Source organism: Telopea speciosissima, chromosome 5 (assembly GCF_018873765.1).
Source record: "Telopea speciosissima isolate NSW1024214 ecotype Mountain lineage chromosome 5, Tspe_v1, whole genome shotgun sequence".
NCBI lineage: Eukaryota > Viridiplantae > Streptophyta > Magnoliopsida > Proteales > Proteaceae > Telopea > Telopea speciosissima.
In genome coordinates, this window is record NC_057920.1 from 6,131,994 (window position 1) to 6,147,404 (window position 15,411).

A 15,411-nucleotide genomic window follows, 5' to 3' on the forward strand; every position below is an offset into this window, starting at 1 on the left:
ATGCACCAAAGTGCCATGCACATTGGAGAGACATGGAATGTAATCCCATCTCCCACCATGGGAAGATACAGACACTACTATATATATGGAAGGGTACAGTAGGCCCCCACCAATTAAAACGAGCCACTGTCACCTCCCTCGTCTTCCTCTCTGATCCTGTTTCTTTTATTCCCTTTGGTCTCGTCGATCTTCAAGAGTAGATCTTGCTCGCTAGCTTGCGCATAGGGAGAGAGAAACACGAAGATTCAAGCCCTTGAAAGCAAGAGAGTAGAAAACAATTCACAATGGCATCTGAGATCAGCGAGGGTGCCAGATCTGGATCCACCATCGCTGAAGCGAACGGGGAGAAGTCTCAGTCTCCATCTCCGGCTCCGATGGAGACAGCAGAGAGTCGGAAGATCGCTCTGATAACGGGAATAACAGGACAGGACGGGTCGTACCTTACGGAGTTCTTGTTGGAAAAGGGTTACGAGGTGCACGGGCTGATCCGGAGGTCTTCCAACTTCAACACGCAGCGGATCAACCACATCTACATCGACCCTCACAACTCCCAGAAGGCACGCATGAAACTCCATTACGCCGATCTCACTGACGCCTCCTCCCTCCGCCGCTGGCTCGATATTATACTCCCCGACGAGGTCTACAATCTCGCTGCCCAGTCCCACGTCGCCGTTTCCTTTGAGATCCCTGACTACACCGCCGACGTCGTCGCTACTGGTGCTCTCCGCCTCCTCGAGGCCGTACGTTCCCATATCGCCGCCACCGGCCGATCTCACATCCGATATTACCAGGCCGGTTCCTCTGAGATGTACGGCTCTAGCCCTCCTCCACAGTCTGAATCATCCCCTTTCCACCCGCGTTCCCCCTACGCCGTCTCCAAGTGCGCCGCCCATTGGTACACCGTCAACTACCGCGAGGCGTACGGCATCTTCGCCTGCAATGGGATCCTCTTCAACCACGAATCCCCTCGTCGCGGAGAGAATTTTGTCACCCGCAAGATCACCCGTGCCGTCGGTCGGATCAAGGTCGGTCTTCAGAACAAACTTTTCCTAGGCAATCTGCAGGCTTCGAGGGACTGGGGTTTTGCTGGGGATTACGTAGAGGCCATGTGGATGATACTTCAGCAGGACAAACCAGATGATTATGTGGTCGCTACCGAAGAGTCTCACTCCGTTGAGGAATTCTTGGGGGTTGCATTTGGGTATGTCGGCTTGAATTGGAGAGATCATGTGGTCATCGATAAACGATATTTCAGGCCCGCTGAGGTCGATAACTTGAAGGGGGATTCGAGTAAGGCGAGGAAGGAACTTGGATGGAAACCCAAGGTTGGATTTGAGAAATTGGTGAAGATGATGGTTGATGAGGATATTGAGTTGGCCAAGAGGGAGAAAGTACTTGTCGATGCTGGTTATATGGATGCACAGCAACAGCCATAATTGGATCTGATGAGATTTGATTTCCTTGTGTGTTTCATTTTGTTCTTTATCATTTCTTCTTTAGAGGTTATTTTAGAATGATATCAGAAATTCGTAATTAGGGAAATGAGTATTCCCTTTTTCTGATTTTTTTTTAATTTATAATGTAATTCATTTTTTTTCCCCTTTACTCATCTTGTTTGATCTGATTAATTAAATTCTAGAATTGCTATGCTTTGTGGTGTAATTGGTTCTGTTCATCTGTGCTTAGGATCTCTGCTTTCCTATATTTTTAATACACAGTAGAGCCGTGGATTCAAGGAAGATGAAATGAGGTTGGACAATGATTACTCATTACTGATCTCATTTCTGCAATATTTCTTACAATCTGTAATTGTTAAATTACCATGTGAACCCTGGCAAGAGCATATGCTAGTATTTAATATCACTCGATGGAAGGCGAGACTGAAGCAAAAGGAATATTTCATCTTATTTCAATAACTCCAAGATCCTCTGAAACTCGATTCATCTTACATACATATAATGCCAAACTCTGGATATATAAAGGTGATACAAGACAACAAATATAAGCAAACTTCGGGGCAGGAATTTTAAGACACAACTACTGTACATAAAAATATTAAATCTTCAATCCTGTGTCCCTCCATCTCCCTCCCCTGCCCATTCCACACACACCTCAAAGGCTCAAACCGGGCAACCTAATGTGCAAACAGAACAAGATACTGAAAATACCAAGCTGTAATCAAGCTCAACATCAGTCTCTACTGTAGATGCTCATGAGAAAAGGCTGATCAAATGTCTTCAACACCCCTGTATTCGAGGCCTTTCAGAGATGTTCTCATCTTTGCCATTTTCTATCTGAAACAAGCAAATTTCAATTTGTTAGAAGAAAAAATCATCAGTAATAATAGTAAAGATGATTCGTCTAGGGATACTACTATATTCCCCCTATATCTGTCACACAGTATAATGAGTCTGAAATGTCTTCAACATAGCAAGTAACATAGAATAGATCCTATATGACAAACAATCACAATGCCTAAACAGTTTGGTCAAGTGCACAGAGAGAGAAGCATTCACAAAGAGAAATACCCCTCTCATGCATTAAATATAGAACCATTGCAGCAGATAAGCGGTGCAGTGGACCCGAGTACAAGAAACAATGGTTATCTCTCAGAAACAATGGGTGTAGCGAATAAGGGTCTTACATAGATGTATATGCAGTGGCATTTTCTGCAACTAACACAATTATATTAGAAAATGCCAGTTCAAGCAAGTTAGTTAATGGACATATATCCCTGTAACATTTTCTATAACCTAAATTAACCAAGTGAAAATAGAACAAGACAACAAGATATAGAAGTCTAGACTAAGTTACCATGAGGAGACTGTGTTCCATTTCCCTTCACACCCTGTTGTGATGTTGATCGCTGCATACGAGGGGACCCCTGCTTTCCATTTGAACTGGGTAGGGAATGTCGCTTCTTGATGTAGATATCCTTGTCTTGGACATCTGGACTTGACCTCGGAGAATTGTGGGCCTGTTGGGCCTTGGCCCTAGCAGATTCCGTTGCTTGCATGTAACTGGGGAGGGAGTTGCTACTGCTACTGTCTCTTCTCTCCTGGTCAATGGGATCAGATCTTGCTGAACCAAATGCATTGTGCCGCTTCCCATTTTTGGAGTCCTTGGACAATTGCTCTGTACTACTAACACCTGAGTCATTCTGATTTGAAGGGGACCTCTTGCTTGTTTTCTGGGACATCCGATGGTTGGACCCACTCCTATCCAATTTGTCCCTCTTAGCTTTGATTGACACCTGACTCGAAGGGGTTCCATGTGATTCAGAGGCAGTCATATGGCTTCTCGGAGATCCCTCTGGAGATGACTTGGAGGCTTGCTGATCCATGATGCTGTCCATTTGAACCTGTACATCTGACACACTTCTGTCTGGTTGCTGCTCTAACCCAGGTGAGTCTATAGCTACAACTGGATCATTGGATTCTCCATTAACATCTTCAGCCTTGCCTGGCAGACCAGAGGCATCCTGGGACATATAAGTCGGGATCATGGTCGAAAAAATCTTGGCCTCCAGACCTGGAGTTCCAAGTTTATGCACATTTCCAGCAGCACTGTTTACATCATCATCCCCTTTTTCTGCAACCTTGGCTTCATGTTCAAGTTCTCCACCTCCAACTTCAGATATATTGGGGGAGTCAAGAGTGGAGGAAAAAGAAAGTTTGGTTCCATATTCTGAGCTCCAAACCTGAACCTTCGAATCGTGAGAAATTGAATTTTCTGTTAGGCTCGACTCCTTGGTCTTTGTCACAGAATCTTCAGGACAAGGACGGTTGTCCAACTTCGATTCTGTTCCAAGGTCTTGATTAATTGAACTGATTGACCTACATGATGCTTCCGATGAACTCAGCTCTTCGAATTTTGACTTTACTGCAATAAATGCAGGATTAGAAACCTTCATTGATCCAAAAACAATTTTCTTATTCTCAGTCTCTAGCTGTTCAGATGCTACTCTTTCAGCAGTACATTTTGGTTGTTCACTGTTCAACTCAGCCTTCTCAGAAACAGAATTGAGCACCGTCTGAGAAGTCACACAAGACTGATTCTCTGTTTGATTTGGAAGCAAATCTATCCTAGAAGAAGCTTCTTGCAATTTGCCTAAACCCATATCCTCAACCCTAGGCTGATCATGGTTATCTTTTATTGATGAACAGTTTGAATGACTACCCTGAAAGCCCAAGTTATCGGCATTTTGAGATTTGCCCAAATCTACATCCTCTATGTGAGGCTGATCAAGATCATCTCTTTTTGATGGACAGTTTGGATGCCCCGTTTGAAAATCGAAGTCATCTGCATCATAAGTGATCAAGCTCTTTTCATTATCAACTGCCACCACTGTTTCTGTGCTATTAGATTTTAAATCTGCTATCACAGAGATGACTTCAGCTGGTGGTGCAGCTCCTGCTTCAGCAGCAGTTGCTTTGATATTCTCTCCTTGTTCTTGACTCTCTGGACCTTCTGGTTTGTCCGAGTGTGGAAGTTCTGATGGTGATGCAGACATCCATCTCTCCAACCAATTCCAAGCTGAATTAGATTTTGAAGTATCACATTTGATGAGTATCGGTTTTGTCTTTGGTGCTGATTCCCAAAGCTTTTGATGCAAAAAGAAATTATTGATTTCAGTTAGATCAAATGCTTCCAGATATAAACAATCCAATATGAAGTTGCAGGTCAAAGTACACAAAGAAAATGACAATACCTGACGAGTAAAACCATTGCTAAGAAGTTTCTTAGTGGAAGAGTTGGATTGAATTGGCTTGGTTCCTAAATCTTCCTTCCCCTGAACCCAGAAAAAGCATGAGGTTTTCTACTGCACCAACCATAGAGGTTATTGTCTACAAAAGTAAAAAGTGAAAGCAGAAATTCTTGAAATGAAAAGCAGATTTATTAATATGTACTCAATATACCGGGAGTAAAACAATTTTGACAGTTACACGATTCCAGAAGATGATCCAGAATTGGGTCAATCACGTTTATTAGAAGTGGACAATAGATTGGTTGTACCAGCCAAAACTCATCTACGTATTATTGTAACACAGCAAGCCACAAAATAGATTAATCAAGAACAGAAACCTAACCTAGACCTTAGCTGGACCTAGTCATAATTAAGATACGCCTTTGGCAAGTCTGCCCCACAGAAAATTGGTTAAGGACATGCACCTGGTCAATAAAGGCTATGTAAAGTTTTGGAAACTTGTGAAACATTTAACTTAACTTACCAATGCCAAATTATAAATTTTAACAAACGATTGTAAATCACAATTTTCTTGTTATGATTGAGACATACTTCCAACAAAGTTTGATGAAGAAAAGTATTACCAAGGGCTTCACAGTCTGTTCGGTTTTCTCATTAACCGACCCTACTAACAAACGAGCACGGCGAGCACGCACAAGAGCCTGCATCTTGACAATTGCTTGAACACAACGTAGAGTTCCCACCGCCTGCCTACGGACCAAATGCCCGCGTACAGCAGCTTGCAACTTAACAACATTCTTTAGCTTCAAGAGAGTTCTCTGTGCCTGGAAAATGGAAAATTTGATGGGACAACAGAGACATGCACAAAGAAGTGAATAAAAAGTAGCTAGGAATGTGTTTCAGAAATACAAAATGCAGTGAAGAGAAATTACCAAGTATCCTCTGATAGCAGCCTGGATGACAACAGCAACAGATTCTTCTAGGTTGGGATCAATTTTACATGCACTCTCTGTGGCAATTGATGGATCAGTTTCTCTCGAGTGTAGTGCAGTTGACAATTCAGGTTTCTCATTTGCCGATGGTCTTATAGATACTTTCTCAGGAACAGTTAAGTTAGGTTGTGGAATGGAGGTGATTATAGTTGATACTGAGCTCTCCTTATTCTCAGTTGATGGGGTTTCTGAGATAACCGTGTTGCTTAGCACTCTATGTCTGCCAGATCTCTTTCTGAAACTCCATCCACGTTTATCTGTTGATTCTTTGCTCTGGAAGGAGGATTAAATAAACAATTAACTATAATAAAACAAGACCATAGTTTTTAGGGATGGAAGAATTGACTCTGGCCAACTCTTTCCCCAAACCTATCATTTACAACACATGCCAAATTCATTAAGTGGATCAAAAGGCCTCTACCATCCCTTTATTAGAAATGTGGGATAATCAGTAAACCAATCCATATAAAAGAGTAGCATCTATAGTAACCTGCCCAATTAATAGTGTGCATCTAGATCATGTTGAATCAATCAACAGCAGTTAACAGAAAACGAAAAGAAAAGAAAGGAGCTCCATCATAAATCGAAAGATCAGAGACATCTGCAACTTAATAAACATGATAATCAATGAGAAATAAGCAGAATATAGTGTTATAGATAAAACTGAAAATAGTGTAGAATATGAAAAACATCAGCAGAATTATTATATCTGTATGATTTCTTTCTCAAAACTCGAAACTGAAAAATGTGAGAACACGAGAAATGAATGGCAGTGTCAAAGCAGAACATCAAAGCCATGGCCAGCACCTGTCTGTTTGAACAACACTTTGTCAGCAAGAAGATTCAGCGGTTAAGACTTTTTGTACAAAACCGACCTTCCTTATAGGTGTCATGGTATTCACAGTGAAAAGAAAAAGAGATCCAGATAATGTACATTCAATTCTACCAAGGACGGTTTTGAAGGTAAAGCCCAATGAGTTCAAATGTTTTGTCCTTCGAAGGTAGCTCAGAGCAACTTCCAGATCAAAAAAATTTAAGCATGTACACTTCCAATCCGACCACAGAATTCAAGTTTGGAAAAGGTTTGATCATATCAGGAAGGAAAACGAAAACGATAAAACCAATGCTCGCGAAATCTATTGCAGTCGACCAAAACAGCGAGTAAGTCACTCTACTGCTCAATATATCTAAGTCTGAAACTCGATAAAGATTTGAAAATCTTACTTAGCAAGGAAAAGAATGATTATAAACAAAACAAATCAAGCGTAAACAGCAACAGTAATCCCTCATCAATCATCAAAGTCACACCGATCCATACAAGCAGTTGAAGAGAAGAGAGTGCATTTACCAAATAAATAGAGCAGAAAGTAGATGAAAATGAAGCTTGCTTGTTCGGATCAAAGCTTTCAAATTTCCAAAAGAAACTGAAATATCTGAAACTAAAATGCTTCAGAATCCATAAAAGAAAAAACAAATACCTCCGTTGTGTCAAAGTCATCTATGTCAACAGAATCCCTGCCGCATGCAAGGACCTTGAAACAGGAGCTCGAGGATCTCACCATCTTTTCCTTCTCTATCTCACAAGACTACACTGAGCGAGAGAGAGAGACAGAGAAACCTTGCTCAGAGAAGCTCACAAAGAACTTTACTTTTACCCCTATATGTTGGAAGTCGGAATCAGAGAGAGAGAGAGAGCTTTGACAGGTCTTAGGAGTGGCGGACCTTAAACACATTCCTAAATACAGCTTAATATGGAGTTGAAGTCCGCCATTTAGCAGTTTCGTTTTCCGTCCCTCTTCTCTGCATTAGCCATTACTGCAATCTCGTTCGCTGTCGTTGAGAAAAAGAGAAGAAACAAAAATACCAATAAATAAAGTTTTCAGGTTCCGTTCGGAGTCTTCGGACATGTTTTTCCTTTTTTATTTCTTAATTTTTTTTAAAAGAAAAAATTAGAAACTCTTTATTTTATTTTATAAGGTAACAAACTGTATTTTTAAAATGGGAGAAAGTTCTCATAAAAAAAATAAAAAAAAAAGGGAGAAAGTTTACTATGGAAATTGCTCGGAAATTTATCTTCTCAATGCACTGCTAGTGCATCATACTTAACAATCCAACCGTCCACCCAAATGTTAAAAAAAAGTTCATCCAACACTCGAGAAGATGAAAGACACCACTGCCCATGTTTTTATAGTCGTATTCTTTAAGTATGGTGCATTGGACAGTACACATTTCCACCACACTTGAGAGGATGAAAATCCAACAGTGTGTACACTGTGTAGACATAGAGAGGATTTAGAGAGGGGGGGAGACTGCCCCGTCCCCATGGAAAGTGGTAATGACCATCCTATTGATGTCGTCGCGTGTGTTCCCATTGGCTCCTGTGCACTCCAGTCCCCATGAAAGGTGGTAATGACCGTCCTATTGATGTCATCGTGTGTGCTCCCATTGGCCCCTACACATGCATAGGGGCCATGCTCCCCCATAAAGAACTCTTGTCCTTTTAAAATTAATAAACCTTATCTGGCCGCCCATTAGCCTGATACCGATCTGGATCTATGATACAACCAATAACATAGTGACACATGGCTAATGATATCAATAAGGATTAAAATAATAATAAAAATGATAAAAATGGTATTAGATCGGTATTGGTCTGCCTCAATATTGATACAAATCGGCTAATTCAGCCGATCCGATATTGATTACTAAAACCATGGATGTCAGTCAGTAAGTTACTCACAAGATTTTGCAAGAAATTTCAATGGTCTCGTGATGTGTCCGGCAAATTAGTTTGAATTGGACATGTGGCAAATATCGAAAGGCTAAGCATGTGAGGGTGAGGAATCTGACTCAGGTCGTCAAGGTCTCATCGATCCGGGTTTAAAAACCCATAATCGGGATCCGAATCAACCCCACAAGTGATCCAATTCAATATTTCATCCCTCTTAAATCCAAGAGTAAGAGAAGGTGTATTTCAAACATAAACTGTTTACCGAAATCGAGTAAACAATTCAACATTGGTTTTAATAATTGAAACAATTTATTGAATAGTTGAATTTTGATTTTAAGACGTGAAACTGATTAGAGCATCAATTAAAAAAAATGGTTAGCCCTCACATATTAGATACACTCTCTAATGTGTTGTAATGGATTTACACCCTATAAATTATATTTTTATTTCTTAAACTTATAATTTCGACCTAGATGCGGTGATTCAAGCCCAGTAGCATCAACATTTCTTTATTGGACTTGCAAATCGAAACTGAAACTAATAATAATATTTAACCCAAATAATTTAGCCAGAGCTGTTTATTAACTCATTTCGCTTTGAGATATTAGAGCCGTTTGATAAATGATTCGTTTCCAATTTCAAGTCTTTGCCCTTAAAATTTTTTTTTGGGAGATAGGAGGGGCATTCGATTTTTGGTCGATTAAATCCCCCTTGAGCTTGTACATGATCTCCGCGTCATGCACAACTCGAGAGCTTCTGAGTCCTAATGAATCTCAGGCAAGTGGTCCCAAGAAATTATGCAGTGACGAAGGTCTGCCCTTAAAATCTTTGTTTTTTTTTTGGAGAACGAAATCACAACTTATCAAATCAAACATTGGTCAAGAATCTAAAGCATTAAAAACCCTAAGGTGGTGGGCCATCCAACTTGAATTTACCCCATGAAAATCTTATCATATCAAACAAGTGATGTCAACCGTCGATTTAGGTCACGGAGTTTCATGCTAATTCAAAATCTCACGAGCATCTCGAAAATGAGGTTGGAATTGAATGGATCCACAAGACCCAATGAAAGGAGTCATCTTGACAAAGCTCACCACCAAGGTTGAACCGCTTAAATGAGTTTTTCATTAACATAAATAATTTACCAAAAAAAAAATTAACATAAATAAGGACTTCCAAACACTAAAGAGCGAAAGCTTCAAGTAAATAACCAGTGTTTTTGTCATATGGAGTGCTGACGTGGCTAATTCAACTTAGGTTTAATATCAACTCATTGACAATCTAATCTTACTATTACACCTCTGAAAATTTGATAATAGAAATTATATAATAAGTTTCTTATACGAATAAACAAAAATTGTCACATAGAATATGGCCAAATTTATCAAAACGGCAATCAACCTTGATAAGCTTATCAAAATGATCTGCATATTTGCCACATGGTAGATTTAACGATGTCCAAATTTTGTGGATAGATAGACCATAGGATCCTCTATCCACATGTAAAATTCATCCCAAACAAGATTTACTAAGTACCCAAAATATAGAATTGAAAATTAGGACTATGGGAAAGTACACAGTAGTGATCAGAGTACCGTAAACATGCGTGGCATATATGGGGTAATAGGGATGCATGCTATGATTGGAGGCAAGGATTCTTAGAGCAAGTGGCATAGAGGAGCGCACTAATGAAAGAGCACACCTTGCCTCAAAAGCTCAGAGAACCTTTTTTCCTTGATTGAATTAGAATATGAAATTTAAAAATTAGCTTATCCAAAGTATATACTAGCTACTCGGTGATCATTATTATCGCATTATTATACGATGTAGCATAATGAGATGGACTGCCTTGATAAGCTTATCTAGGCCGGACTATTGAGAGACCTCATACAAGGATGGAATAAAGCACTCATAATAAAGTTTCATTATATTCATTACCCCAAAAAAAAAAATTAAAGTTTCATTATATTTGCAAGGAGAAGGATCGATACGGCACCCGAGTACATTTTCCCACCAATAAAGTATGAGAAGCATTTAATGAAGAGAGAGAATTTGGGGTCCACAGGTCATATGGGTGAAATATGAAAAGGTTTGTGCAAAAATCTACACACTAGCGTCTTGGGCTTCTTTTTTCTATATTTGTATATCACCTAACCTAACTGTAAATGTATTAATTGATATAAGAAAAACAATGCAGTGGATGGTTCCCTATCTTATTCTACAGACAAACACCCATATTTGGACCACAGAACTGCCACTTCAAATAAATAATTGAAAGAGAGATTAGGGTGAGGGAAGGAAGCAAGAGAGGTGAAGAAAAGTCTCATTTGAAATGCAACAAAAAAATTATATTTTCTTACTTGAAACATTCCCCCTTACCCACCAAAGAGAAAATTTTTTTTTTACTAAACATAGATCATTTCTTTTCCTACTCCTAATCATTTTAAAAGAGACTGTAAGATAATAATCTATAAAATATAGGGTTCATGTTCTCTGTGCCACAGCGCAGGCTCTGCTCAGACACATAGGCCTACCACTCAAGGGGGCAGGATGGTCATTGCACCCACCTCCATGTGTCTGGGCACAGCCTGTGCCCCCGACACAGAGAACATTCTCCCTAAAATATATTATTGAATTAATATAATATCTTGACCTTAATTTAGTGGTTAAAATGGCTCTACAAAATCCTAATAAGAGAAAAAGAAGAGGCAAAATAGAGAGGTGGCAATAAAAATAGCTGGCAATGGTAGAGGTACAAACACTAGCAAAAAAAGCCTCTTATTTCATTTTTAAAGAAATTTTTTATACTATGAAGTCTATTCATGTTCTTATATATAACTGAAAATAATTAATCAATTTTATGGAAAATATAAAATCTAGAAACTAGCAGCTTCTACTTCAAATAATTTTATGGAAAATGACATGGAATCTCTGTTATATTTCCCAGAAAATAGGATATAAAACTCCAAATATAACAACTAACTCCATAATTTTGATTAAATAATGGAACTTAACTAACTATCCCCAACTAACTAGTTTTTAAGAAAATATTTTGATATTATACATTACAGAAGGATGAGCTATAGAAAACTGCCACATAAATTTTTTAAATTCTAATACTAATTAACATTCTAATAAAATATTAGACAATTGTAAATCCAAGAGGGATTATGGTAATAAATGATAAATTTTTATTGAGTTAGGTTCTAAATCCTGATCCATTGTGAATTAAGAGGCTATAGGATATGTTGAATGGTCATTTGGTAGGTGAACCTACTTTAGCAGAAAAATGAGAGTTAGATGGGCTATAGTGCTGTAATATATTATTTTTCCTTTTCTGTCTTTCCCTTAAAAAAAAAATTGGCCAAGGTCATGTGATAGATAATTAATTAAATCACACATCAAGAGAGATCTAGTGCTCTCTAATAATTTGCAGACCATGGGCCACTCTTTGACTAATTCAGATTTGAGATTAGATATCCTCTGTTTCTAAGGCATTGGGATTCCTACTCCTTTATAACATAATATTTTTGTAAGTACATTGTGAAAATTTTGTAATTATCAGTAAAGAGAGGGTTTCCCATGACACCAGTGTGGGGGAAATTTCTCACGTCACACCAGTGCACCGTCGGATGCACAAGTGAGGTGCATTGGAAATTGCTCCACACTTGAGTAGATAAAGATCATATATATCGGTATTGTTATCAATATTGATTTGACTTTTTGGCTTAAGTATGGTGTTTTTAGCTTTCAACCCTGATTTAATTTTAACATTACGAGGTCAGCACCACTACAAAGCAAGCTCATCAAGATTATCACTAGGAATATGCTGTCTTCACAAATGATGTTACTTGTTTAATTATTTATTAGATGATAAGATAAGATAAGATTATAAAAAGCTTGAGAGAAAGAGAGAGAGAGAGAGAGAGAGATCTGGGATGGAAACTCCCTTCAACAAATACAAATACAATTGTCACCAAATCTAGAGAGAGAGAGAGAGATGTGGGATGGGAACCCTTCAACAAATACAAATACAAATACCATTGTCACCAAATCTAACTCTAACCACTAATTTGAGAGGAATAGAGTATGAGATCCCTCCAACAAATACAAATACCATTGTCACCAAATCTAATTCTTGACAATATTACCAAAAAAACCCCACTAATTTGACAAGAAGTATCTCTCTTTCTTTGTTAGCATTCTGTACCAAACAAAACTATGGATCCAAGGCAAGCCATACCCATTGTTTTCAGTAACATTTATTATATACCGTTACAACATATTGTCATAAATAGATGGTCCTTTCTTTCGTATCACGCACAGCATGTGATGGGAAAAATATCTCCTGCATTTTGATCGGTATAGTTCCCCTAATGTCTCTAATAAGAGAGGGTGGATCCCATCTGGGTAGAGTGTTCGATAAGGAGTGGAATGGTCATTGCATCCCCTTTGTTAGGAAATCGTATAAACTATACCAGACAGGGAATTGCAAGGGATAAAGATTCGCATTTGATGATATTATATGTGTATTGTGATATCACCGGCAAGTGGGATTCTTTGAGGGATGTGGGCCATGTGGAGGTGGGCCGTATGGGGGAGAGAAATGAGTCATCAACTCAATTTGACCCGGCAAATCACTGAGTCATGACCAAAGTTATAGGATCTTAAAGTTTACATTCTTTAACCTTCATTAATGGGTCAAGATGCTCAACAACTTCATTGGCTTCCTCTTCCTTTGAGCTTTTCCTTTTCATCTTTTCTTTTTTTTTTTGTTCCCAAGGTGGAGTGTATAAAAACAGATGCTACCCACCATTACCAACTGAAGACTTGGAAATCATTTTCAGTAGAACAAAACTTTCTTTCTCAGTATAAAGCTCTCATTATGGGAATTGAAGCTTGAGTGGGAGTGATAGGAGAGGTCAGTATCACAAGGAAAAATCCATAAAAACTTGCTTTGTGATGTGTCTTCTTCCTTTTTTACTACTTTCTCTTACTCCTGTTCCTGTGGAACCCATCTCACATGCTAAAAGTTAAATTAGAAGGTAATCACAGATGCTTGCTTCCACATATGAGATTTCAATGGATTTGATCATGATACCAAACCAATTGAAATTCAACTTAATTAGAGTAGATTTGGATGTAACTGTATCTGGTTTGTTTCTATTAAGAATTGGTCTTCATTAGTTGAAATCATTTATTACTTGACTTGCATTGAGATGGCCGAGTCAACTCAATGATGCTGTTGGTAATTAAAACCGATTTTATGGACTGCTTTGGGATTTAAAATTTGTAAGTATAAAACCTACTTATGGTTAATCTGGGATTCAGATATCCTATGTGTCAATCACCTCTTCCAATAGCTTTTAATGGACTTTGAATATGATGGCTAAAATAGTAAGTTCACCCTCTCTCTCTCTCTCTCCATCACACATCTCATATTTCGAGTTTGGATAAAAAATTTAACATGTAATCAATCTAGACCATTTCATAACATCCATATGATTAAAATTGTCGTATGACCTTTCCACGTGGCAAAATTTATTACTCACTAGTTTTATCAAACAAAGAAACCTTTTTGTTTATCTTAAAAAATGTGGTTGAGTTATTAAATGCCATGTACTAAAATTTTTTCCTAAAAGCAACTGCCCATGGACAAAGGAGAAAGCCTTGAACAGACTCCATGGCCAGGTTTTGGAAACCACAATATTAGACTTTTTTCCTCCCCCCTTTTTTATGCTTCTTAACTTTCTACCCAAAAGAATAGTTTTTCAATCCCTATCATTCCTTATACGAATCGTTATCCTCTCCTGTTACAGCATGGTGCTGTATTGCATCGTGCGATGCAGCAGAGGCCATGTGACACAGTGGATCCCACATGATGCATATGGCCTCTGCAGTCGCCGCACGATGTAGTACAACACCGTGCAGTTACAGCATAGGATAAAAATTCCTCCGTATACTGTTCAAAATGCTATAAGGGAGCAAATCAAACTGTATTGGGTATGGTTTGATTTTTAGGTTTTACTGTCCATTTTCTTGTTTCTCAATTTATTTACAAGTATAACCCAAGCAAAGTGCCCTTTCAGGAGAAGGGGAAAATTTTCTTGGTGAAATCTATCATGGTACAGATCATGGTTCTAAGTATCGGTATCGTATCACCTATATCGGGTGATATGTATCGGTTTTGTTAGTCATCGATATCGATACTGTGCCGATACCGTATCGATAGTGTGATACGGATAAGGGGTAAAATGATCCGAAAACTCATTTTTAAGGAAATCAATGGATAATTTTGACCGATCCAGATCGATACCGTATCAATATCGTATTGGTTTTTCGTATTACCAATAACCGTTCCGATACCATGCGAAGTCTAGAAAACTAGAAAATGGGTAACTATCATATGAGCATATTAAAATGTTAGATTTTTTTTTTTCCTTTTTCTTTTCTTGGTGGGAAAGGGGAGAGAGTTCAAATTGGATTTTGTAATGTTGGTTTGAAGATGGTAATGCTAGAACAGTGATATATCTAATGTAAACCAGGTCATTCCTTGCACCATTTTTTTTAAAAGAAGAGTCAACCCTAAATTTTCTCTCTAACATGTGTATGTCTATGTAGAGCACTGTTGGATTCCGAGTTGAGAATCTTTTAAAATCATATTTTATTCATTTAACTCTATTTAAAATCATACTTATTCTTAACCCTGCCATCAATGTTTTTTCCTACCAATTCTTTGTAGATTAATTTTTAATCTAGTCCTTGATCTTCAAGCTCTCTAAGTCCATTTCTCCATTTAACATCATTCTTTCTTATGTTCCGTTTGATTGCAACGGAAATTGAAGGAAAAAGAAGTGAAAATTTTCAAACCTAAAAAGGAAATTCTTGTAATTATTAACTAACATGATTGTATAAATTATTTAATTTCTTATCATATTTAGTAATAATATTTTTTAGATGTAATTTTTTGTTGGAAAAAA

At 38.2% G+C, this 15,411-nt stretch overlaps 2 protein-coding genes across 2 annotated transcripts; one reads left to right on the forward strand and one right to left on the reverse strand.

Moving 5' to 3' along the window:
* Positions 1-253: 253 nt before the first annotated feature.
* LOC122660795 (GDP-mannose 4,6 dehydratase 1-like) lies at positions 254-1,542 on the forward strand. Its single transcript, XM_043856025.1, has one exon. It carries the CDS (start codon positions 285-287, stop codon positions 1,434-1,436), a length of 1,152 nt encoding a protein of 383 aa, XP_043711960.1. The 5' UTR covers positions 254-284; the 3' UTR covers positions 1,437-1,542.
* A 339-nt stretch (positions 1,543-1,881) lies between these two features.
* LOC122661962 (protein IQ-DOMAIN 32-like) lies at positions 1,882-12,366 on the reverse strand. The gene is made up of 7 exons (XM_043857487.1): positions 12,342-12,366; positions 7,179-7,309; positions 5,641-5,973; positions 5,332-5,532; positions 4,712-4,792; positions 2,815-4,603; positions 1,882-2,294 (listed from the first exon to the last, which is right to left on the reverse strand). Exons 2-7 carry the CDS (start codon positions 7,260-7,262, stop codon positions 2,275-2,277), a joined length of 2,508 nt encoding a protein of 835 aa, XP_043713422.1. The 5' UTR covers positions 7,263-7,309; positions 12,342-12,366; the 3' UTR covers positions 1,882-2,274.
* Between the last annotated feature and the right edge of the window lie 3,045 nt (positions 12,367-15,411).

What these genes read in the sequence shown, in the direction of transcription:
- LOC122660795 (XM_043856025.1), top strand. Translation starts at nt 285, where the DNA reads ATGGCATCTGAGATCAGCGAGGGTGCCAGATCTGGATCCACCATCGCT.
- LOC122661962 (XM_043857487.1), bottom strand. Translation starts at nt 7,262, where the DNA reads ATGGTGAGATCCTCGAGCTCCTGTTTCAAGGTCCTTGCATGCGGCAGG. An exon ending in CTGCTATCAGAGGATACTTG is followed by an intron (nt 5,533 to 5,640) that starts GTAATTTCTCTT and finishes TCCATTTTCCAG; the next exon opens with GCACAGAGAACTCTCTTGAA. An exon ending in GCAATGGTTTTACTCGTCAG is followed by an intron (nt 4,604 to 4,711) that starts GTATTGTCATTT and finishes TTGCATCAAAAG; the next exon opens with CTTTGGGAATCAGCACCAAA.